We start from the raw sequence: 23284 nt of genomic DNA on the forward strand, positions 1-23284 counted from the left end.
ACTTCTCAGGGAAAGAAATTTCCAGAGATAAGCTTGGTAATCAGATCATAGGTTTTCACTAAGCTTTGCAGCCAGAGGATAGGATGACAGACATCTAGCTGCTAACTGGACATTTTCAAATCATTACCAAATAAGCAATGTCATGCCAGAAGAGCTGTGAGTTCAATAAATAAATGCACTTTCCTTACAGCTTCCACTCTATAATGCTTATTTTACTGGATTTTATAAATGTCACTCACAATAACCATTTTTCACTCATTGCAGTGTTAGTGTTTGACTGAGGTGGCTGCCCTAGAGCACCAAGGGCTGTCTGGATGTCTGCATGGAGCCCAGTTTAGTTTGTTACCACATGTGCATTGTCACTAGGAAGTCTGTGCATAATAACCATCTGCCTGAGCCAGTTCTTTCCTGATGGGTAGTTTGCTGTATGCATTGTATGTATGGGATGCTGCCCAAATTCATAATTACCAGATTATAGGACATACATTCTCACGATGTATGCTCCAGGAGGACTTGCCATACTTGCTTATTCAGGAGAGATATTTCCCTTGGATCCCACCTCTGCTCACTCTGTCCACACTTGAAAGAGCTGAAAATAGAGTGTCATCTCAGTCAATTTAAATCAGTGCAAACACTCTGCCTGGGGACAGATGGGGATGCTGAGAGCACAAGGCAGATTTAATTTCTTTTTTGACATAGGAAACACATTTTTCCATAACAAGTGGAAACACAAGGGACTTGTTTCCTCTACTTAAACAGAGAAGTTCAGCACCACCTGAGAAATCTTTGGAGATCTCAGATACATACAGGGGCCGACAGAGAAGGCAAGGAGAAGCTGCTAGAAGCTGCCAAGATGCAACATCTTACGTGACACCAGGCACCAACATTTAAACTGCTTGATCAGGCCCAGTATGCCAGTACTGAGAACTTCTTTCCAAGAAAAGGAGGATTTTAAAGAGAGGTAAAGGCCTCAGAGTCACCACATATTGTCAGGAACCTTGTAGTTTCTTCAGCCTTAAGAAATAGAACTGATTTGATTGTTTTCCTGACATAATTGAAACAAAATCCAAACTAGTGGCTTTAGCAGAATATTGTCACAGTGCTATCACTGGATTAGGTCTTTTGCCTTTAAGGCCAACTCCATATACATGGTAATTCAACATTTTAGCAAATTGAGACTCTGAATCTTAGTTCTAATCCTGGAACAAATAGGTCAGTTGGTTTTTATTAATTAACATTTAGATCATAATAGTGTCCCAAGGTTTTAAGCTAAAGAGTATAAAAAAGCATTTAAGCCAAAGAGTATAAAAAGCACCTGAAGGCAATGCATGATTTTATTTGGAAACTCCACACCAAATCTTTTTCATTTCTCTTTCAAAAGCAAGAAAGACTTAAAATATTTTAAAGGGACATGTTTAAGAAATATTTAAAAAGAGACACTATTAGTTACTGAGAATGCTTTTGTTGAAAACATTCAAAAAAAGCCTGTCCTGTAATTAGACATTCTTCAGATATTTAAAGGGAGGGATTAAAATATTTAATTGAATTAGAAAATGTTTGCAGAGGATTATAGAGTTTCCCTGACACAAATATTGTAAGTTTAGCATGATTCTTTAGGCAGTCCAAGTTTTGGTGTGGGCAAGACACATCTTGACTAGGAAGTTTAATAAATATTACTGCTTTCCTTTTCACTTTCCATATAAATGTCTCTTTCAACCCTTTGTTTGGCAGATACTCTTTTTTTTTCCTATTCATATGCTCTAGCAGATCTGAATGAAGGGCATGGCTTGGTGCTTTGTCCCATCTTTGTTGTAGTGCTCAACCAAGGAAAGGCCACCCTGACTCTTCCTAGGGGAAGAAATGAGAGAAAAATGGTTTTACTGAAGACAGACGGGTGATGAGAGATAGGGACAGATCAAGAGACTTCCTCACTTCTTATTCTTATTGCTTGACCTTAGAAAGGATATATCAGATCCCAGAGCTCAGGATGGAGTAGCCAGCCAGCTCTGGTCTCTGAAATCTTGGTCTCCAGGGAATGGAGGGATCATTGTGGGACACCTCACTGAAAGTCATTTCTGGATGGCAATCCAAACCCTGGTGGAAGGATTGTCCAGTGAATTGACTGGGGGGTTGCAATGCCAGGCTTGTAGTTATGCCAAGATATTTCTAGGCTAAAGCAAGAACAAGCAAGAACAAGTGGGGATTACTGTGCTCTTAATTTAATTGTTTTTATTTCAGTTTAATAGCAAACTGTTGAAGTTCTGTCAATAGTAGGGAGAGGATAACACTGAGTAAATAGGTCTGGTGCCCTCAGAGTGCCTTTCATGATAAATATTTATGGTGCACAAATATTGATGCTTCCCATTCAGTGTCAGCTCACCAGCAGCTGTATCCAAACCTGTTCCTGAACATGCCATGGAGTGCTGGGGCCAGAGCTGCAACACCTATCTGACAGGCTGATGCTGGAGACTGCTACCCCTCGCCTTTCCCTGCTGGTCAGTGCGTGACTGCTTCCTCTTCGTCTTGCCCCAGGTAGGGAGTCGAATGGTGATCATTGCTGGTGCCTGTGCCATGCTCCTGAGCGGCATCTTTGGGAAGGTTGGGGCAATGCTTGCCAGCATTCCCATCCCTGTCATTGGAGGCATGTTCCTTGTGATGTTCGGAGTTATCGCGGCAGTGGGGATTTCCAATTTACAGGTAACAGCTGTGTGAGCACTGCTTCGTCCCTGCTCAAGGGGACTTCATTCCATTGAGACAGAGAATCACAGAACAAGCTGAGTTGGAAGGGACCCATCAGGACCATTGAGTCCAACTGCTGGCCATGTGCAGGACACCCCAAGAGTCACACCATGTGCCTCAGAACATCGTTCAACACTCCTTGAGCTCTGTCAGGCTGGTGCTGTGTGTGACCACTGCCCTGGGGAGCCTGTTCAGTGCCCAAACACTCTCTGGATGAAAAGCTTTATCCTGATATCCAGCCTAAACCTCCCCTGACTCAGCTTCATGCCATTTGCTGTCACAGGTTATGAGGGTTAAGAAATCAGTACCTGCCCTTCCTTTTCCCCTCTTGAGGAAGCTGCAGACTGCAGTGAGGTCTCCCCTCAGTCGTCTCCTCTCCAGGCTGAACAAGCCAAGTGACCTCATCTAGTCCTCATATGGCTTCCCCTCCAGACCCTTCACCATCCTCATGGCTCTCCTCTGGACACTCACTAACAGCTTTATATCTCATATTGTGGTGCCCAAAACTGCACACAGTTTCAAGTCAGCTATAACCACACTGCAGCAAATGCAAACATTAATGTTGGCAATTCCTCAGGTAAAGATAAGGGGCTGAACCCAGAGGGACTAAATCACAGAGGGCTCCCTGGTAAGGGCAGGGCTGGCTGACACTGGGGGCTGCAGGATCACAAATGCTCCAGCAGCACCAGGGCTGGGTCCATTCCCAGTTCCAGTGTTTGCATCCCACCATGTCTCATGAACACAACAATAACCCACAGTTTTATGCATGTAATGTATGAAATTTCTCTGTGCAGTATACAGATATGAATTCCTCAAGAAACATCTTTATCTTTGGATTTTCTCTCTTTGCTGGCCTCACAATTCCCAGCTGGGCAAGCAAAAATAGTACGCTGCTGGAAACAGGTAAGAAGTGACATCAGAAACATTTTCTGTAGCATAATACTGAAGGAAATGCTGATCAGATAAATCTCTTAAAATAGTTTTTCCTGATAAAATGCTGAAACCTGTGCTTTGGCTGTTGCCTGTTGTGTGAGGGCTGTTTTTTGCCTTTTGCTCTCATGCACAGCCCTGGTACAGAAATCTCTGCTTTTTGTCAATGACTGCACCTCATCAGATTCCTCTTGGGCTAAGGATTGCAGGGCACTTCCCTGGGACACATTCCTGGGTCAGGGCAAGAGAATACTCCAGGGCTGAATCTTGATAAAGGTTCTCAGTGAATGAGGCTTTCTAATGTGCTCACACACAATGAAATGCTGTGCTTTCAAAATGCAAGAGCATACTCCTCTACTAAATTCCATCAAGATCACTTTATTGAAATTTTCAGTTCTCCAACAGCTGGCCTTGTGTGACTAATGTGTACATCACGAAGGCCAGAGTGTCCTTTCTTAAAGCATATGTGGTCTGCTGGGTGGGCTGATTAAAGAGCTGGGCCCACAACCACGTGCTCTACAGATGCTCAATCAGATGCTCAGTGCCACTGGGCTTTGCCCATGGCCATCAGCCCTCCAGGGAAAACATCACACCTGATGAACTTGTGGTGAAATCCCATGCTAAATATACTCATATTTCTTTGGGAACTGAAGCTTGTGCTCCTGTAGGGAGCTGTTGGGTGTTACATTGTGGAGGTGCTGAATGTGTTTGGAGCAAAAGGTGGCTTTTTCTCGGACAGTGCTGGGGTCTGCAGTGTTAATAGGCTCTTAATGTATTTATGAGCCATCTCCTGCCCACTGTGGGTCTGTGTATAATCATGTAGAACAAAACTGTAGGTCTGAAACTGGCTGTGAGATCATTCTCCCTTCCACTGCCAAATCTTACACTCGGATTTGGATTTGCAAGTCTTGTCCAAGCAAGCCTAGTCCAAGCAAGCATGCAGCTTGCAGCCTCTTGGCACCAGAAATGTTGCTGGTAAAACAGGTAAAATGCATCTTCCTGCACCATGATCTAAGGCTTTTTTTTCTGCTAGGAATCATCCAGCTTGACCAAGTGATCCTGGTGCTTCTCACCACTGGCATGTTTGTGGGTGGACTTCTGGGCTTTATCCTGGATAATACCATTCCAGGTAGGATTTGCTGAAATGAGCTGCTAGTTTGTGCCTGTCCTAGGGTTTGTTTCTGGTACTTTTTGTCTTCATGACTCCTGTTCTATGGATAGGAGTTGTGCTAGCAGCCATGAAACACTGTGTGACTGCACTCCTCCCAGAGAGGGGTGAGGAACAGGATGAGAAACATCACTGTAATGGTCTTTGTCTGGAAAACAGCAGCAGCTTTTCAAAAAATAAATAATTTGTCAGGAACAATCCAGGCTGAAGAAAAGGTTTGTTTGGCAAATAGGTCTTTCAGGGAAAATGCCAGCCTAAAACCATGTTGCTGGTTAAAAGGAGAGAGGAAAGCAGCTATAAGAAGTGGAAGTAGCCAACGTGTGCCTGTATGGGAGCTGCTAAAACTGAGGCTGAACTAAAGCCACAGCAGTGGAAAGCAGTAGGAAAGACTGGTGACGAAAGACAGGCCACCTACAGCTGGCCCTCACAGGCAGCAAAGAGCCTTGGGTTTCCATCTAGCATGGGGAGGGAGGGCATAAGAATAGGAGAGGAAACCCTCTTTTCTGCTGCAGGAAAAGAGCAGGAAGGAAGAACACTGTTAACCAGATTCTGTTAGTGTCTGAGGATTCTTGGAAAGCCAATCTCCCTTTGGCTCATTAATTTTCCTCTAGCCTTTGACTGTCAGCTCCTCTGGGCAGAATTTACAGGTGTGCTCACTCACTTTCCCAAGAGATGCTTTACTGGCACAGCAGTTACAGGCACTTAGGAATTCCTTTGGATAGGGTAAATACCTGTGACTGACTGGTAACTGCTAGCTAAATCTGCTCTGAAGTGTTTGTGCAGTTAACACCCTGCACTAACCTCTTTGAACAGTTTTCGGATCTTCTATGGCGGGTGAAAACTTCTTGGTATAAATGATTCCCATGGAAAAAGTGGAGAAGGCTGCTTATCTGGAAGCTGCTGCAGGAGAAAGCATGTTGTCTGGAAGCTCCTTAGTAAATATTTGTAGAGCTCTTTGGAGCTGGAAGGGTTTAAGTAGAAGGGATTTGTATTTTGTACTGGGTCTGCTGGGATTTGAGCGGTGGGTGAGGCACAAAAAGCAGCCCTATGCTCTAACACCTGCTGTTTTAAACACAACAATCTCACTTTGCTGTTGCAGGAACACAGGAGGAGCGGGGGCTCCTGGCATGGAAACAAAGCCATGAGGGAAGGACGCAGAGCTCTCAGCTCGTTTCCAAGGTCTATGATCTTCCTTTTGGCATAGGCACCAAGTATTGCAATGTCTCTTGGTTTCGCTATCTCCCTGCTTGTCCCAAAAGACTGTCTTGTGACAGGAGAATGGATGAACTGAAGGCTGCTGAGCAGAAAAACAGTGTTAAAGCAAGCTTAAAAAGAAACTCTGAGATTGGTGCTGATACAAGGATATAAGCACCTGGCCTGCAAGTGAACTCATCTCAGAAGCAGAGGTCTGAAAGTGTGTCTGTAGCCCCCATCATCTGAGCATGAGCTGGCAGCTGTTAGAGGGGGGAGCAGGAGAAGGACAATGTCTTCTTCTTCCCTGCTCTGCTGACTTCACCAGTGATAGCCTTGAAGAAGTAATTTTTTCCTTCTCTCTTCCTGCCTGCTTACTTCTAGGAAGAACCTAATCCCTCCTTGGGGAACACCAAAGCCCAAGAAATGCCTAGGAAAGATGTTCTATTTCCTTCCTTTCAGTGACCCTTGGGCACCTGCTGAAGCAGAAAGGCTTCCCGTGCCCTGGTCTGGCAGCTGAAGGAGGCAATGGAGAAAGCATCCCTGATGTGAGCCCTGTACCACTCTCAGGCATCCCTTGGGTTGAAGTCAATCCCCAGCACCTTAAAGCAACACTCACCTCTCGTAATTCATACCTCATCATGGCCAAGGGGAAGGAGCAAGTGCTCCTAAGTCATGATTCATTCTCATTCCATATTCCCATCATTTAGCCAGCTAAGTGAGTGTTGTTGTAAGAGAGGCATCTAAAGTTAATGAGATGGATTGTCTTCTGAACCTGTCTCTTCTGCCTCAGACCACAGAGGGACTCTAGAGACCTTAGTTAGGTTCTTGACCTAACAGAAAAAAACAGCTTCACTGAAATGTATCCCACCTTTGGAGTGCTGGGAGGAGTCTCAGATGAACCAGTTTGCTGTAGGGCACCCTGCCCTACAAAGATGAAGGAATATAAATCATCAAATATAAATCATCAAATATAAAGAAGAAAACATTTCTGCTCCCAATCGTACTTATCCCTGTGTTACTGCTATGTCCTGTGTGCCCTTGCTGTACCTATTTGGTCTGGTGTGGTGACTGGGTGGTGACAAGCACTTCTCTGGAAAACAGGTGTGCATCACATGTGGTCCTGGTTGCTGTAATGTAAGAAGTGGTGTAATAATAATATAATAGCTGGTTGCTAAATGTAATAACATTGTTGCTGTAGGATAAGCTTGTGTTTCCTTCATTGAGATTAATACTTGCTTTTTGTATGTATAATAAATAATAAATAATAAAGTGAACGCTGTAATGGTATTTCTCAGGGTGGAAAGTGGCATTCAGAGTCACTTGCAGGCCTGCACTCTTGTGAACTATGGTCATGCAAGAGGAGGCACCACAGTAATGCATTCTTCATCTTCTCCTCAACGTCATTACAATGCTTCTAGCCTCAAAGCAATGCCTGCCTATATAAATGAAGCACACTGGAAAGGCCAGGGAATGGCAAGGCCACACCCTGGAGAGCTCTGAAGAGCTCTTAAACCCAAACAGGACCCCTGCACTCCCACTTTTAAACACAGCAGCATGGCAAACATTTATCTGGGGGTGTTACCACAGTCTCAAGTGCAAGGACAGAAAGGGCTCTCTAGTGTTTACTCTTCCCTTGTACTTCAGTACTCAGCTCCATGTGTTTTTGCCTGAATGTGTCATGCTTTTATGCACCAAGGCAATGCTGGGCCACAGTCCAGGCCTCTTGGACTCAATCTAAAAGCTGGCTGCTGAGCTGGATAGCTAGGCATGCCAGCTTTAGTTTAGGTTTTAAAATAAAACTTCCATCCTTTCTGTTTGTGATGGCTGGTAGCATGACCTCAACATAATCACTATCAGAACACAGTTTGTTCAAGTCTGCAGAGAGCCTTTAATGATAACTCAGAGATGTGAAGGACTTTATTCAATTTCACAGCACTTTTAATTCCAAGACACTATCTGAGCAGCACTGCTAATCCAAGAATTAGATGTGGAAGAAGAGCAGGGGGCCAGATCACTTGGCTTTACACACTTCCCAAAAGTAAATAATCCAAAGAGTACTACTGTGCCTGCACTTTCCTGGGTGACTGGGGAGTGGGTGCTCACTGCTGCTGTCCTCAAAAGGAGATAAGAGAGCCTCATCCCACTCTCTGTGAGAAAATCCCTCTTTCCTTGTCAGCCCAAGATGAAAAATTGCACTAGAAAAGTAATCACTGTCAGGAGGAGGCTTTTGCAGGTTGCAGTTTGAGACTGCATCCTGTGGGAGTGTGCAGACTGCCACTGATCTGGCCTCCCTGTTGCTCTTCCCACACCTTATGCTAGGCAAGGTCACTTAACTGTGTCACATGCCTCAGTTTCTTTGTGAAGCAAGGCTAAACATTAAATAGCAATGGGTAAAAACATTTATTAATAAATAGCTAAGACCTTTAAAAACTTTAAAAAGTATAAATTACTCAACTGATATATCAAGAAGTACTAAAGAGGGAAGGAGAAATCAATGGTAACAAACCACTTCAACACAGTGTCTCCACACTGCTTAGAGAGGCAGCTCACTGAAAGAGGTGAAGCCTCCTCACGTGCCTGGTGTACCTGGCAGTGCTTGGCAAAACATTAGTGGAGATACTGTTTAGAAATCTTCATCATCGAAGGTCTCAGTGCACCGTAGCATCACTGTCTCATGATCATAGGGAAGATCTTCTTCCTGAAAGCCCCCCCAAAGTCAAGCAGGATTAAAAACCAGAGGAGTTTTGAATTTCAAATATACAGCAACTTGGTCAAAAGCTGATGTACCAGCAAATGGAGCACGAGCCCTCCCTCCTCTCTGAATCAGCCACCAGCACTTGGTGAGTTTCTGAGGTGCCTGATGAAGAATGGCTCAAATTTTCTGCCAATTTCCTCCTAAAATCACAGGCCTCCACCCTGTGTCTATTTACACCATCTAGACAGCTGTTACTGACTGTGGTAGCAAGTATGTCATATAACAGACTCCTTGAGGCCTTAAGTTCTGCCACCTTCAGGCTTTTCTCCACTTTTAGCAACAGAATGAAATGGTCTTCTCTTTCACCAGTTTACAGAGAAAAAGTGGCTCTTGAAAATCAAAGTCTGGAAGATAAAAGTGTTCATGTCTGCAGTCCATCTAGTCCGTCTCTGCATTGATGCAAGAATCTTCAATAAAATACTGCTTTTAAAAATAGCTGCTGTTTAAAAATGTATAGCTTAAGGAGCACTAAATACCACTTGCTTGTCAAGTGATTCATCTAAAATCCATAATTTTAAAAGAAAGCGTGCCTTTGAAGACACAAAGGTGCTCAGTACTATTTAGGAAAAAAACCCACTGAGTTTCTTTCAGGTAAAACCTTTGGATCTCAGTCTAAATTAACTCTTTCCTGCCTTTGCTGCTAAGCTTCTCACATGATATGATCTTAAGACAGCAGCTCTTGAAAAATTACAGGATTGCGTAACTGATCTCATGCTCAGAAATATTTCTCTATCACATACTATAGAAGCATGCTCCTGTTCTCATTTTGGAGTCCCTGCCCTTTTAAGACCTCTTCCTTTCCTCGTCCAAATTATTTCCCCCCTCCTCTTGTGCGAGTTTTTCTGAAGCTTTTTATTCCATGGGTGCATGCCCTTGGCAGCCTTGAGAGCCAGGGCAGCGGCTCAAGAGGAGCTGTGCTCAGTAGCTCTGTGACTGTGGAACAGTGACCATCCACAATCCAACAGCAGTAGTTGTAGTTGTACCTGGACAGTTAACCAGAAATGACAGAAGATGGCAGTGGCACGAATGACCAGCAATAAAAACCATCACCTCGTCAGCTCTGCAGGTGAAAGGAAAGGAGACCATGGGCTGCCTTTTGTATTTCAGTGGGGTGCACGCCTTACCTCGGTACTTACTGTACTTGCTACCCACCTCTGTATCTTCTACAAGGTGTGTGCACAGTGTACTGGGACACTGCTTTATCCTTGAGATAATTTATGCCAGCACTGCCCAAACTGCTGTGCTAGCACGGCACCAGCACAGGTACCACATCAGGGGCAGGGGAATGGTCTGCAGAGGTTCAGTCATACCCATAAGGTAAGCAGGATGGGTTCCTTTCCCTGTCAAGTCCAGGAGTCTCTGATGCTCTGAGTAGCACAATTTCTGGGGTAAGGTGAGTAGCCTATACTGATCTCTCTGCTGCTGCCTGAGTTGGTGTTTTTCAAGCTAGCTGGAACATCTTCTATCCCTGCTCTGCAACCACTTTCATAACTGTCTCAATCTGTTTGCTTTGAGATGGATCCGAACTTCTGCTCTCAAAACAAAAAATATCTTGTCAGTCATATTTCCTTTCTTCTACTTTTTCACCTCTTGGTAGCACTGTCTAGATGTGCTGTTCTGCACTCTAAATCAAAACAGATTGTAACCTTCATATTATCTAGCCTGGGTGATTTCTGCTCAAACTCCCTTTGTATTGTCTTATCACAGATAACTAAAGGTTCCTGTGTAAAAGAAGCCTGTGCAGTTTTTTATTTCCTTTTAGATCCACACAGTACAGTCAACTGCCAATATGCAGTACTTTGGGCTCTTTTTCTGCTTGTCCTCCCATCACTCCCATTCTTCTAGTCTTACTTTAAATGTGCCTCTTTAAACCTTGAAAGAGACACTACCTCTTCCCATACCACGTATCATCTGTGAGATAGACTTGGGCTCACACATAATGAGGCAGCCCCAAGCAGAAGGACAAGATGAGACCACGCCAGGCATGACACTCACAAAAGAAATTTAAAACCAGAAATGCCATATCTTGCCTAAAGCTTTTCTTTCTTTTCTAGGCCTTTTCTAGTTCATAGGAATTCACTTAAACATAAGAAGAACCCTGCTCTTACACACAACATAGCTATTCACAGACCAAAGGGCTGTGTAGGTCAGTGCCTGGTCTCTGACAACAGTCAGCAGGGGAAGTTTAGAAAAAAGTGCAAGAATTTGACACACAGTGTGCTCTGTTTTACAATAAATGCTCGTACATTATAGCAAACTGGGCTGTGAGGCCCTCCTGCACTGGAAATTTAATCTCGACCTTCAGATTTAGTAATTGCCCATGGACTGATGACCCTGGAGTCTAAATGTGGCAATCTGTATATGCAAATATTTTTAATATGTTGTTCTTTAAATTTTATTTAGTGCTTTCTAGTTCTTCTGGTGTTAGACACGATGTCTAATCATTCTGTGTACCAAATCCCCACCATGTACAAATAAAATGCTCTTACAGTATCTCTCAGTCATTCTTTTTTTTTTTTTGTAGAAAAGTCCTACTATTAAGTTTCTGTTCAATGCCTTTTCCTGTGCTTGCTGCCATTTTCTGCACCTCTCTAGTGCTACTCTCTCCAGGATGGGGGAACCAAATGGCACTCAGCAGTCTCTCCATGATGGATTCCAATAGTGGTGCAACACTAGTTTCTGCTTTGTTTTCTGTCACAACCACCCCTCATCACAAACCTTCTATTTGCCTTCAAAGGAACACCTGCTCAAAGACCAGGAGGGAGCTAGGCAATAGAAACCAGCAAACCAGGGGCTACTGTGGAGGTACCACTGACTCTGAACCAATACAAGCACACTCTGCTTGAGGGGTATGTCCCTTTCGGTTCTTCACCCACGTGCAAGCTCTGAGCCACCTCCATGGCAGGGAGACAAGGAGAAGAAGAACAATGCAAACACAAAGACTTCTGGCTCAGCAAAACTGCAACAGCAGGCTGAAGTTAAGAGGAAGGTCAGGTACTTTTCACCAGCTCTTTCAAGAACACTAATATCCTGCTTCTAGGGCCTGCCAGTGGAGGGCTCAGGGCAGGGAACCTGGCACCCAGACAAGCAGAAGGTGGTTGAATGGTCAGAATGAAGCAGCTGGGGGTTGATGGAGAACTGGAAAGTGAGATTTACCTGCTCAGAGGAGATCACTAAAGCTTTTCCACAAAGAACTTTCATGCAAACAATAATAATACTTTTTTTTTTTTTTTTTTTTACAATTCCTCATGTCATTTGCCATTTTGAATAATATTCAAAGCAGTGTTTGCTCACACTTAACCTCTTACAAAGGCAATCCTATTGGCCTTTTGGAATGACACATCTAAAATGAAGAACCCCAAGTTCTTATTTGTAATCATTCTGGACAATATAATCAGAAGTTTGAATACAAAAATCCCTTTCTGACATTGCTCTGAAATACATTGCTCCTTCTATAAGAAATCCTTTGGCAAGACTTACCTGGGAAAACTGTGCATTAGTGAAGAAGAGGTGTTTTAGGAAGTCAGTGACCTGCAGATAGAGTCTCTGGTGATCCTCTGGATTTTCAGAAGTGCAGCTTGCAAATGCTGAACTGAAAATGGAATCAGATACTGTATTTAATTTTCTGTTCTGTTCTCCTTACTTTCTCTCCTCTACATTTTTATTGTAAATTAAAAAAAAAAAATTCAAATTGTTTTCAAGACGGCTCTGATATTAAAGACACTAGCCAAGCAAGACAGGGGGGAGTTGTGATGGATGTATTGATAACTCTCTGCCAAGAGCAAGGTAGATATGTAAGAACAGAGAACAGAAATACAAGAAACAGGTGTCACAAGGAGATCTGCTGATACATTACAGCATAGTGACACTGTTTTGGGGAAAAGTACATATCCATTAAAACAGACAGCAGCAATGGTTATTTGGGAGTGTATTTGGTAGGGTTGTTCAGAAGAACAGCTTTGAGTTCCTCTGTAAAGTTTTGGAGTGAATGCAGTAACCTGTGGTCATGAACTGATGTGTTAGCTATAACTGGCAGGTTTGTTCTCAGCTAACTGTGGCACAAAGCTAAGCTTTTCATTCTGGACCTCACCTCTTTCTTCTTGTTTTACAAAGTTCTGCCATCACACCTCATTACATTACAATGTGCAGAACAACAGGCAAGAAAGAGAAAACAATAAATGTTGACTATTGAAATAGCAAACTAATTTGGTACCTAAAACAGACTTTAAAGATTATAGTAATACTTTGCCGTATTAAGGAATACTTAATCTTATTTTAAAATAAAATGGAAATTGTGACCTAATAAATGCTATTTAATAAATAAATATTTGTTAAGCTTTTTCATCCATTCCAGTATATTCTGATCATCAGCCAAAACAACCTTATTTTAATTTATTCTCTTCTGGAAGTACAACCTGGAGTGGTGGTGAAAAGAAGAGATTCACATTAAAGATCACTGTAAGTGTTGAAAAATAAGTAGAAAATGTGATAAAATCCCCACAGATTAAAAACACTATTTGCAAAGAGAAACAATCCTAACAAAGAATAAGTAGAAAGAATACATAAAAGATTAATCATAATGTGATTTTCCTCTTGAGGAAAACAACGCTTTTCTTTCTTTGGTCTACTGGGAAAAATCAAAAGAAGTGCCAGCTTTGTATTTGACATGTTCTCTTCAAGATAACTCATCTGAACTGAAGAGGAAAGAGATATTATGATTTAAAAGTTCCTGTGTTTCTTTGGTGTTACTGTTCAGGTCAACCACACTTTAACCTGATCACCTCCATGTGACTGAATTAGGGTAAGACAAGGGAGAAAATGTTGAAAAATTATCATATTTGTCTCATTAAATAAGAGTACGGTTTATGATGAGCTGATTTATCAGGGAATGCCTCTTGGTCCTCACAGGCCTGGTAAGTGACAGAGAGAAAAGGAAAACATTACGAGTATTGTAAATTGAAAAGACAGAAAGCTGTGCAGAGTGGCAAAGAAAATCAGGACCCCAGTTATTCTGAAGTGATGGGCTGCTCTTAATAAGTGATTCTTACTGATTCTGCTGTAAATGACCATTAGTTGTTCACTTTTTCCTCTTAAAAGGAAGTATTATTGTGAGCACAGTTGCTGGAGGCTGCTATTCTGACCATTTATTACAAAAGAGAGCTGTTGCCTTACTCCACAGAGCACTTGCCATGGAGTTCTGATGGTTCTATTAACATACTGTGTCTACCAAGTGGGGAGTGTCTGTAATTTACCTCTGGCTGGACATTCCCTGAGCCTTGCTTCTGTCAAGGAAACCAGCAGCAACGTCAAATGCATCTTCAAACATCACCTAGCAGAGAAATAATTTCAGAAGTCAGCATATCCAGTTTTATCTAGGGCATAATTCTTAATAATGAAGTCTTTAAAAGTGTTATGTTCTCTCTTTACATTTAACAGGTATGTTTACAGCTAGAGTAAACCAAGAGGTTTTGTGGAGACAGAAATAATGTGGAATAACTGTATTCCATGGCTAGGAACACAAGGTCAGTCTACTCCCTTAAGCCTGTGCTTCAGCCTCTAGGAATTAGACTTCACATTACATCTCCCAAAAAATCAATAAAAACCATGAATTATATCAGTGCTTTAGAGATTTGACTGTGGACTGCTGCTTATGGCTGGAGATCTCAGCTGTACCAGCCAGTCTCTCCAAAACTGATGTTACAAAGGAGATTGGATGCTCCTTATGCCAGACCACTAAACTCATTAGTTCACCCTGCCATAATGCAGTTCACACACTTTCTGTGCCAGAAATACCGTCCAGGGAACATTCCCACCACATCTCCTAAGGCAACGAGCAATATGAGTTGTGTCCTGTGACTCAAAAAGAACTTGCCAATGCAGTTGACTTACATGCTAAAGGTAAACATCTGTCCCTTCCTTGCAGCTAATGAAATTACACATACCTCTTCCAGCAGCTAGTTACTTCAGTAATCAGTGCTCCAGGAACCATTTCTAGAACTGGCTGTTATTTAATCAATCTCTTATTAATAAATGTCCATGTCTACTCAGTCACTGACTTCTTGGCTCTGCAGAGGTGCATGGTACAGGCAGTCATTGGCCCCTGTACCACTGGGACTGGTCTAAAAATATTTTCTCTTTGCTAACCAGTGCTTTGATGAAAAAACCCCACCCAACCCAAAACACAGCAGGCTTTGGCAAACTAGGTATCCCTTCTGGATTTAGATCATCTGTGCTCTTTGGAGAGTCTGCAGAGCACAGTAACTGTATAATTCTTCTTCTTGCTCCCTGTCCCTAGAGCAAGGTAGGAGCAAATTTAACTGTTACTTAGCACAGGAGCTCCACAAGCCAGTGGAGACTAGCAGGATTACTACCACTGCACTACTGTAGCTTGACAAGCATCCTACCAAGAGAAAATTTGGTGCAGACATTTACTCAAAGACTGCTTATTGTCTCCACTTACGCATTCAAGGGATCTTGAGGAAGCTTAGTTACAACTACTGTATGTCTGCAATTAAAAGCTGCAGAGCCAATTATCACCTGAAGGCTTGGAGTTTCAGAGGCAGACTATGAGTGTTGCTGAGCACTTACTTCCTCTGGTGTGGAGACTGAGGAACCACTGGCTTCCTCACTGTTACCTCCGCTGTCCCTCACACTACCTTCAGTGCAAGCAGGCTCTGGGCAAGCAGCCTTGGGATCCATGAGGAAATCTCTCTGGCTACAGTACTGCAAGATGCTGTCCCTGCTCTCTTCAGAAAGCTCTTGCCAGAGATGGGAAATAGCTGTGGAGACCTCAGGAAGAGGCACCTCTCCAGTGCAAATAACTCCATGCTCTATCAGCAGGTCCACTGTGTGCTTATAAAAATACAGGTATCTGGAAGGAAAGGAAAGGAAGTATCTCTTAAGAGCAGGCTATAAGGCAGCCATCTACTGAAAATCAGCTACTGGGATCCATAGCTACTTCACTGACTCTGCTCCAAGACACCATACAATTACTGCATGATGCCCAACACAAAAGCAGGCTCCAGCTTCAGCCTCAGCAGGACTGCCTCACAGCAGAAGCTCCAGGCACTGCAGGCTGTATGGGTTGCATGGGCAAACATTACTCTGGAATTTAATAAATTTTCAGTTACTTGCCTTTGTATCCTGAACCTTTTGCACTGCAAGTCACTTTTTATACATTTACTGGCACACCCTTTAAAGCCCTGGCTGAGGTCACATCCTGATGCATTAGGTACTGTACACACAGACAGACAGACACCAGCCCAGGTCTGGATGCTCTGACATAATGGGAGCTCCATTTCCTCCATTTTATATCTAAGGAACCACATCCCTCAGACTGACATCTATGCAGTCTGTAGTGAAACTGGTGGTGGAACATAGGGGGTCATAATTTCAACCCAGTGACTAAATCTCAGAACAAGCCTGCTTCTTCTGTTAGCGCTGTGTGGCACAGTGAACCAAGGATAATAATGTCGACTTCAGAAAGCAGCACTGAAGGTTATTTAACGTTAATTATATGCTTAGAGAGTCTCAGATGAAAATAAAAAGATCAAAGGAGTACAAACCAAGAGTTCTATAAGCAGCAGTCATTGTTACTATGTTTGGGCTCAAAATGATTCCTTGGAAGATGTCCCAAATGAGCACATTTCCTGATTAACTGAACAGCATTGCATGAGAAAATAACTCAAAAGAGGTAATTCTTTTCTTTTTTATTTGTAAATGTTTGTTCCAGCAAACCATTATTGAAAATATAATTTTGTAGGCAAGCATAAACCTGTTTAAACCTCAGTTTCCACACTCTAGAGTAGTTTCCACCACTGCTGGAGACAAAATACTGGAAGGGAAATAAGTGTTCTCATGTAAGGTAATGCACTTACTAAGCTTTCTGGATGTCCATCTCCAAACAAACGACCTGGAATCTCTCAAGCAGTAGAACATGAACCACCATTAGACTGATCTGCTATAGAAATTAAGATTGAAGCATGACTCAGCTACTTCCTTCCCAGCTGGAAGGAGACAATCACATTTTGCACTAGACAGAGTACTGTGAAGTCCTACCAATGTATCTCCTGCTGCTGAACATGGGAAAAAATCCAGACAGTTTAAGCTCAAAGCATTTCTGATGCTTCCCAAATAATGTGATTAAATGATCACCAAAAGGCTGATTCTTTCTTTGCTGAAGAGTCCTTGTCGTTTTATGCCTGTTACGAAAGGTAATTTTTTGACAAGAATTAGCTATAAACCAAATGCAATCTAGGACTACAGGGTAAGTGCCAGAGTCTACACAGTACAGGCACTGGTCTACCTCGTCAGTAAAGGACATGTAATCCATAAACATGGCTCTGTCGTGCTGTCTTTGATGATGCAGATTTTTCTAATCCTGAAAATCTGGATTCAGTACATTTCAAGGTCTTCTACACGACAGCTTAACTACAGCCACCGTCAATTCTAACAGGAGCAAAAGCAGGAGCAGGAGTGGGAAGCTGGTGCCATCTGCTGGTCCAGCTGCAGTCTCCTTTTGAGGAAAAACCCGGTGTTCGAAGGGGGTTTTAGAAATGCACAGCAGCTCAGAGCAAAAGAAAAGAAAAGAAGGACCTGCAGAAGTTTTTGGTTACAGTGGTGATGCCATGGAAGAGGATGCCAGCTGCAGCTCTAGATTCTCCTGCACTGGTTGTTGTTAACTGTGGAACGGTTAGGGTGAAATTGACTGCTTGATGGTACATGATCAATTATACATGCATCGATTTCTCATAACTTGACAATCAAATAATCGTTTATCCTGTTGGAAATTCAGGGTAAAACCTCTAAGTACCTCCTAGTGTTGTCTGACAGGAAAGGGGAGAACATGGAGTATAATACTCAGTTTTAAGATATCAGTAACTTTGGAAAAAAACATTAATTTTACCATTATGATTTCCAAATAAAGTACATGGACAACTGACATGAGAACAGTGGTCCCACACCAGGTACTTAGGAGCTTAAAGGGTTTACAGACTCACATCCACTAGCTCCAAGTGTAACACACAAGTGTTCAGGTTCCCCCGCGCCCTCCCCAGTGTTGCAGTTTTGCATTGTTGCAGAATGCCTCCTGGTACCTTCCAGACAACCACTATTCTGCAGCCCAGAGGCTCAGGACTACAAGAACTTCCTTGGCTGGATCCAGCCTTATCCTACTCTGATCCCACTAAAAAAGTACTCTGAATTGTCAGGAGATAATAGTCTGCTTCTGGAAGAGGCAACAGTGTTCAAGCTCCTCATAACAATGGCATTAGAGGAAGGATGAGCAATGTGATGTGAGGAAAATAATGTGCCCACCTCTGGTTCCTGCACCTCCCTGGAACACATACACCTAGACTCTTGGCAAATTCATCTGGTGCAGCAATTCTTACCCTCCTAAAATCTAGCTCCATGGCAGGGATACAGTGGTAAAGTGTGGCAACACAGGGACAGACACACTTGAAAGAAATTTTCTTCTTTTCCTTAAAGGGTGAAAAATCCTCAGGGATTTACCGAGGCCTGAAAGGCTGGGGATGCCACAACTCTAAGAGTTCATTCATGTGCAAGTTGCAGGGACTCAGGAAGTCATCAGCTTCATCACCAGCAGGGCCAGAGTTGCTGGCACAAGGCTTCTGTGGGGCAGATGCAGGCTCCAGCAGGGCTGCATGAACGGCAATGCCTGGATGCACAGTGATAATGCAAACAAGTTAAAAACCTGAAGGCAACGTGGGGTGCACCTACCGTTCAAATTCCACTAGATCTGGGGATAAAGTGTCTGAAAACTGGGTCAGTTCTGGCTTCCCATATTCTTCCAGTGTTTGTTTTTCACATTCTTGAAGCAAATACCAGATGGCAGAGTCACTTTCACTTATATCTTCTGAGGCTGATGTAGTGCTGGAAAGAGCAAAAGGGGAAAAAGCCACATGAATAACTTCTCAACTGGATTGACAATGCCCTTGTCATGTCACTTCAGAGCCTAGGGCCATTCTTCCCAAGTCAGGTTTTCCTCCTTCTTTTGCTTTTCAGTCAATGAGAAATCCTTGCCAGAGATCAGCTACATAGAAGGGAAAAGAAATACAGCCACTGACTGGAAATGAGACCAACAACATGCTTAGAATGTTCATGCATTCCATGGGATTACAGCGGTCCAGGTGACAACTCTTTGTCCTTTCCACATGATGAAAAACCTCTGTTTGGAAATACAGTAGCAATGACAAAGAGTTTCAGAGATGCTGGGATGGAAGCAAGTGCAAAATATTATAATCTTTTCTTGACTGGTATAAGCCCTTACCTGGGACTGCCGAATTGCCTCCTGACATATTCCTCCCTGACTTCCTCCAAGCTGGATGGGCTCCCATCCTCCAGACTGCAGCTCGCTGTTGTCAGCAGAAAGATTACTGTCACATCAATGGCACTTTTGGTTTCTCTCTCACCCTCAGCCCCAACCAAGCAAAATGCTTCTTCACAATCCAGAGCTGTTCATTAGTCAAAAAATGACATGAAAGAAGAAGCATCTGTCTCTCCTACAACGTAACTAGTACTACAGGGAGTTTATGAACAATGAGGAGCTTAGAATCAATGCCTTCTTCCCAACATTGATTTTACAGAACTGATGGTGAAAACAACCTACAAATCAAACTCCTGGCACACACTAGTCAATACAACATTTTTTGATTACCTTATAATGAACAAATTGCATGTGAAAAACCCTGACATCCAACCTGTGATACACAACCACTATGGATTTTACATATATGTAAATACATAGAAGGGGAACCTTGCCTCAAACTCTGCTCAACCAGCCTCACTGCTTGTTATCCTTTCAATTTCGCTCATTCAAACTATTCTTTCTACCTGTGACTCATTTTTATGGGTTATCCAAGGATGTGGGTTCAGATGAGGTTGTTAATTTTAAGCACTGAGACTTCTAATTGATGCAAATTATTGGAGGTGCAAGTCACATGAATAGCAGTTTTTTTTCTAGCTGACAGGAATTTGGACACTTGAAGGGACAAAAAAATACGACCAGAGCCTCTATCCTATCAGCCCCTAGTCTTGCTTGCTGCCAGCAGAGGCTGTGGCCAGCAGCACTAAACAGAAGGCAAGTTTTTTGGGCATGATGCTCCACAGCACAGGAGCTGCCACAAGTGCAGACAGGACACAAGAGCAGGGTGCGAGGATGGCCCGCCAAGCTGAAAGACAACAAAACTGTCTCATCTCTCTTAACCATTTATATCAGAGTACATTCTTAACCAGAGGTTTCCATTTCCTACCCTAGGAAATCCTTTTACCTCACACTGCAGGATGCTGTTGTGCAGTCTAAGCTCTGGCAGGGCTGGTGGCAGCTGTGGCTCGCACCGTGCCACTCTGCTGTGGCCAGGAGGAGCACACAGCTCCTGCAGGCTCTGAGTGGGAGCCTAAGGATCCAGCCTGGGGACACATGCCAGCCCCACACCTGCTGGGGTGAAGTAGCCAAGGGTACTCAGCCTGAATGGCCTGCTGCCATGGGATAGCAGGGATTGCTTGTTTCCTTCCTTCACCTAGGCTGGGGAGGGGGTAGGAAAGACTGAGTCAGAGGGGGATTTCTGAGATACAGTGCCCAGTGGATTGACAGACTTCTCACTATCTCTTACTTATTGCTACAACTAAAGCCTAAAAACTAAAGCTGGCTGCAAGGCTTTAATGGGCTCAGCTGTGTACCTCTGTCTCTATTTAACAAATACATAAAAACCAAATCCAGGCTCTTTGTCAAGAAAATACTTGCATACAGTTACCTTTCATCTTCAGCAAAGAACACAAGGTTTGCTCCAGCTTCTGGATAGATGTCTTAGCCTTACGCAAAACCTGATACTAAACACAAGAAGAAAACAGAACTGATTGTTCTCTGCTCTAACTAGATTCATGTTTTAACATGCCTTCATGGCTTTGCTTTTCCTTCATGTTTACCTTCAATAATTTTCATGTCTCTGTGTTGCTTCAATAGCTACCCTTATACATATGAAAAGGGGGAAGAATTAACAAGAGAGTAAACTTATATATAGAATATAAATATTTTGGAGATATATTATGCAATACATACACATAACACCCAGTCACACAGACATTTGCTACTTTACTCTGACCTTTTCTCATCAGCAAATGATCTTGTTTGGATTGTTCTCTTCTTGGAGCATGTCCAAGAAATACCATGCTGTGAACTCTTGTTGGATGCCTACCAACTTAAGGCATAAGACTTCACTAATGATTTCCCATGAGATTTTTGCTAAGGGAAGCCTTTGCCATGTTCTACATTGCTGTAACCTGCATTACAGCAGCATAGAACATGGCAAAGGCCTCTCCTAGCTAAAGTCTGGGTTAACAGGATTAACATCAGTGCTGCACATCATTCCTTCATCATCTATATCAATCACAACTGAAAACATATGGCCAGTGCATTTAAACATACACATCTCCAGAATATTTCAAGATTTTTGTGCGTGGTGAGACCATCCATATTTACCTTGCAGAGCTTTCATGCTGGATATTTTAGCCAGGCACGAAGAACTGGGATTACAACCAACCTTCTGTATTAAGGTTTTTTAAGATATCAAACTTCCTTGGCTCCCAGAGTCACACAGGGGGCATAAGACACTATGAAAAAGCTATTTCAAGAACTGGCATGTGAACACAGTCCCCTTAGACCAGGCAAAGGAAGTGGATGTTTAGGCTTGGCTTCTGACGTCCTGCTGACTTCAGGTTAACTTGTATCTTGCTCAGAATATGGCAAACTGAACTCTTACCTTAGCCTACACAAGGGCTAAGGGACTCAGCAGGCACAGGCCACATTTAGTGGTATTTAGCATATTTGAGGAACAATTCCTGTCCTAAACAATCATTACTCCCTCTGCTTAACAAACTGGAAAACCCAAGGTAACCAGTGTAACTAAACGAATCGGTGGCAGAGTTGAGAAAATACTCAAATGATGTTTACTCTTCTCCCTGGAGCATGGTAATTTCAGTCTTTTCAGTAGTATTTTGAGTAAATTTCTTTATAAAAAATCTTTATAAACAATTTGGCTTTAATAGTTTCTTCCTTTAGTAGATGCCAAGAAACAGCAGCGGTGCTTGTTTTTATTCCTGAACTTATTTTTCCAGTGTCTTGAAGACAAAGTGAACCTCATAAAGCTGAATGAATTGCTCTTTCCCTCTAACTCCTTCTAAACTCACTGTTCTGATTTCAGAACAAAATTCTGTGCCATCAGCCTCATCATGGGATCTCTTGGTTTGTTTCCAAAATACTATAAAAGTAAATACAGAGCCATAAAAATGCTGCAAAAAGCCTGCAAGAAAAGTACAGATAAGGCACATGATAAACCCATGACCCAGCAACTACAAACTAGACAACTCGCTTAGGCTGAGTTGGCAGCTTTAAAGAGATACAGGAAAGGTGCATTCAGTGAAATTACACACCTGCTGGCACCCATAAAGACACATCCTCACAGACTGAACCTAAACCTAGTTAAATCTGAACATACTCATGTATCAGAATGATGCACAGAGAAATAGTCACTGTTCCGCACCTTTGAGGCACAGTTGTCTGACTGGGATAAAACTCTTCCCCGCAAGCTGCTGAAGAGTCTTGCCAGAGGAACCCAGTGATGTACCTGTGGCAAGTGCTGCTTTGCCATGCAGTGTTCTACCTCTTGCAGGTGTCTCAGGGGATTGACACTCACTTTGGCATGTGTCTTCCTACAGTCTCCAGCTGTGCCTGTTGAAAGCTGCAATGCAACATTTATTTATACTGAATAAATATGTAAGTAAAGAGAAAGAAATCTTACAGCCTGCATAGTGGATAGACAACAAGAAAAAATCTGGTTTATCTGGCTTAGAAAATCATGGGAATTTGAAATATTCTCTTTGCCTGAGAGATACCTGCCTATTCAGTACTTACTAAAACTTAATTTGCCACTAATAATTAACAGCAACCGAGCTGAAACCAGCCTCCCATCTCCTGCACCCTTCCCTACACTGGATCTATGTTTCATTTCCATGGAATATCCAGGGCTTGGCTTCACAAAGCATTGAAACTCCTCTGCTCCCACCGATGTTGCTAAATGACAGGCTTTTTTATAACACTGATTGTTTTTTTTCCCAATAAACTGTGACACATTGGTGTGGGCAACGATACCAGACATACTCTTGCACGAGAGGGCCAGATCCAGGCCCAGCCGGGCCTGCTGGAGCTGCCCCGCCGGCCTGACAAAGCCTGAGGCGCCCGCCTGGAAAGCCCTTCCCGGCCTTCCCCTGGACTAATGCCCCCTGCCTCGCTACCGACCGCAAGCACAGCCTAGAAGCAAGAGTGCCCGCCCCTGCTGCTCCTTCTGAGGTCGGGAGGGACAGGCCGGCCGGGGGAAATCCCGTGAGGGGCCGCGCCGGGAGCCTCTGGGACCGCTCGGTCTGTCTATCAATCTATCAGTCAATCAATTCGCGCCGCCCGGACCCCGCCCGCGCCGCCCCGCCGC

General features: G+C 43.2%; 2 protein-coding genes across 6 annotated transcripts in view; one reads left to right on the forward strand and one right to left on the reverse strand.

Moving 5' to 3' along the window:
• LOC107204496 (solute carrier family 23 member 1-like) overlaps positions 1-7318 on the forward strand; it is a 32654-nt gene extending 25336 nt beyond the window's left edge. For both annotated transcript variants that reach the window (XM_015627721.3, XM_033514831.1), the window contains exons 9-12: positions 2533-2697; positions 3534-3642; positions 4703-4798; positions 5937-7318. In XM_015627721.3, coding sequence (XP_015483207.1) covers positions 2533-2697; positions 3534-3642; positions 4703-4798; positions 5937-6205 — 639 coding nt within the window. In that variant the 3' untranslated portion in view covers positions 6206-7318. The remainder of the gene's footprint in view (positions 1-2532; positions 2698-3533; positions 3643-4702; positions 4799-5936) is intronic.
• Positions 7319-7899: 581 nt separating this feature from the next.
• On the reverse strand, positions 7900-23216 carry STRA8 (stimulated by retinoic acid 8). 4 transcript variants are annotated; one of them, XM_015626895.1, is made up of 9 exons: positions 23098-23216; positions 22343-22540; positions 20558-20633; positions 19075-19159; positions 18525-18677; positions 15375-15657; positions 14039-14115; positions 12267-12378; positions 7900-8729 (listed from the first exon to the last, which is right to left on the reverse strand). In XM_015626895.1, exons 2-9 carry the CDS (start codon positions 22448-22450, stop codon positions 8655-8657), a joined length of 969 nt encoding a protein of 322 aa, XP_015482381.1. In that variant the 5' UTR covers positions 22451-22540; positions 23098-23216; the 3' UTR covers positions 7900-8654. The 4 variants fall into 4 exon arrangements, with proteins under 4 accessions (XP_015482381.1, XP_018862110.1, XP_015482384.1 ...); XM_019006565.1 differs by having other exon boundaries at positions 22427-23216; XM_015626898.3 differs by lacking the exons at positions 22343-22540; positions 23098-23216 and adding an exon at positions 21283-22292.
• Between the last annotated feature and the right edge of the window lie 68 nt (positions 23217-23284).

This window comes from Parus major, chromosome 1A (genome assembly GCF_001522545.3).
Source record: "Parus major isolate Abel chromosome 1A, Parus_major1.1, whole genome shotgun sequence".
In the NCBI taxonomy this organism is placed as follows: Eukaryota; Metazoa; Chordata; class Aves; order Passeriformes; family Paridae; genus Parus; species Parus major.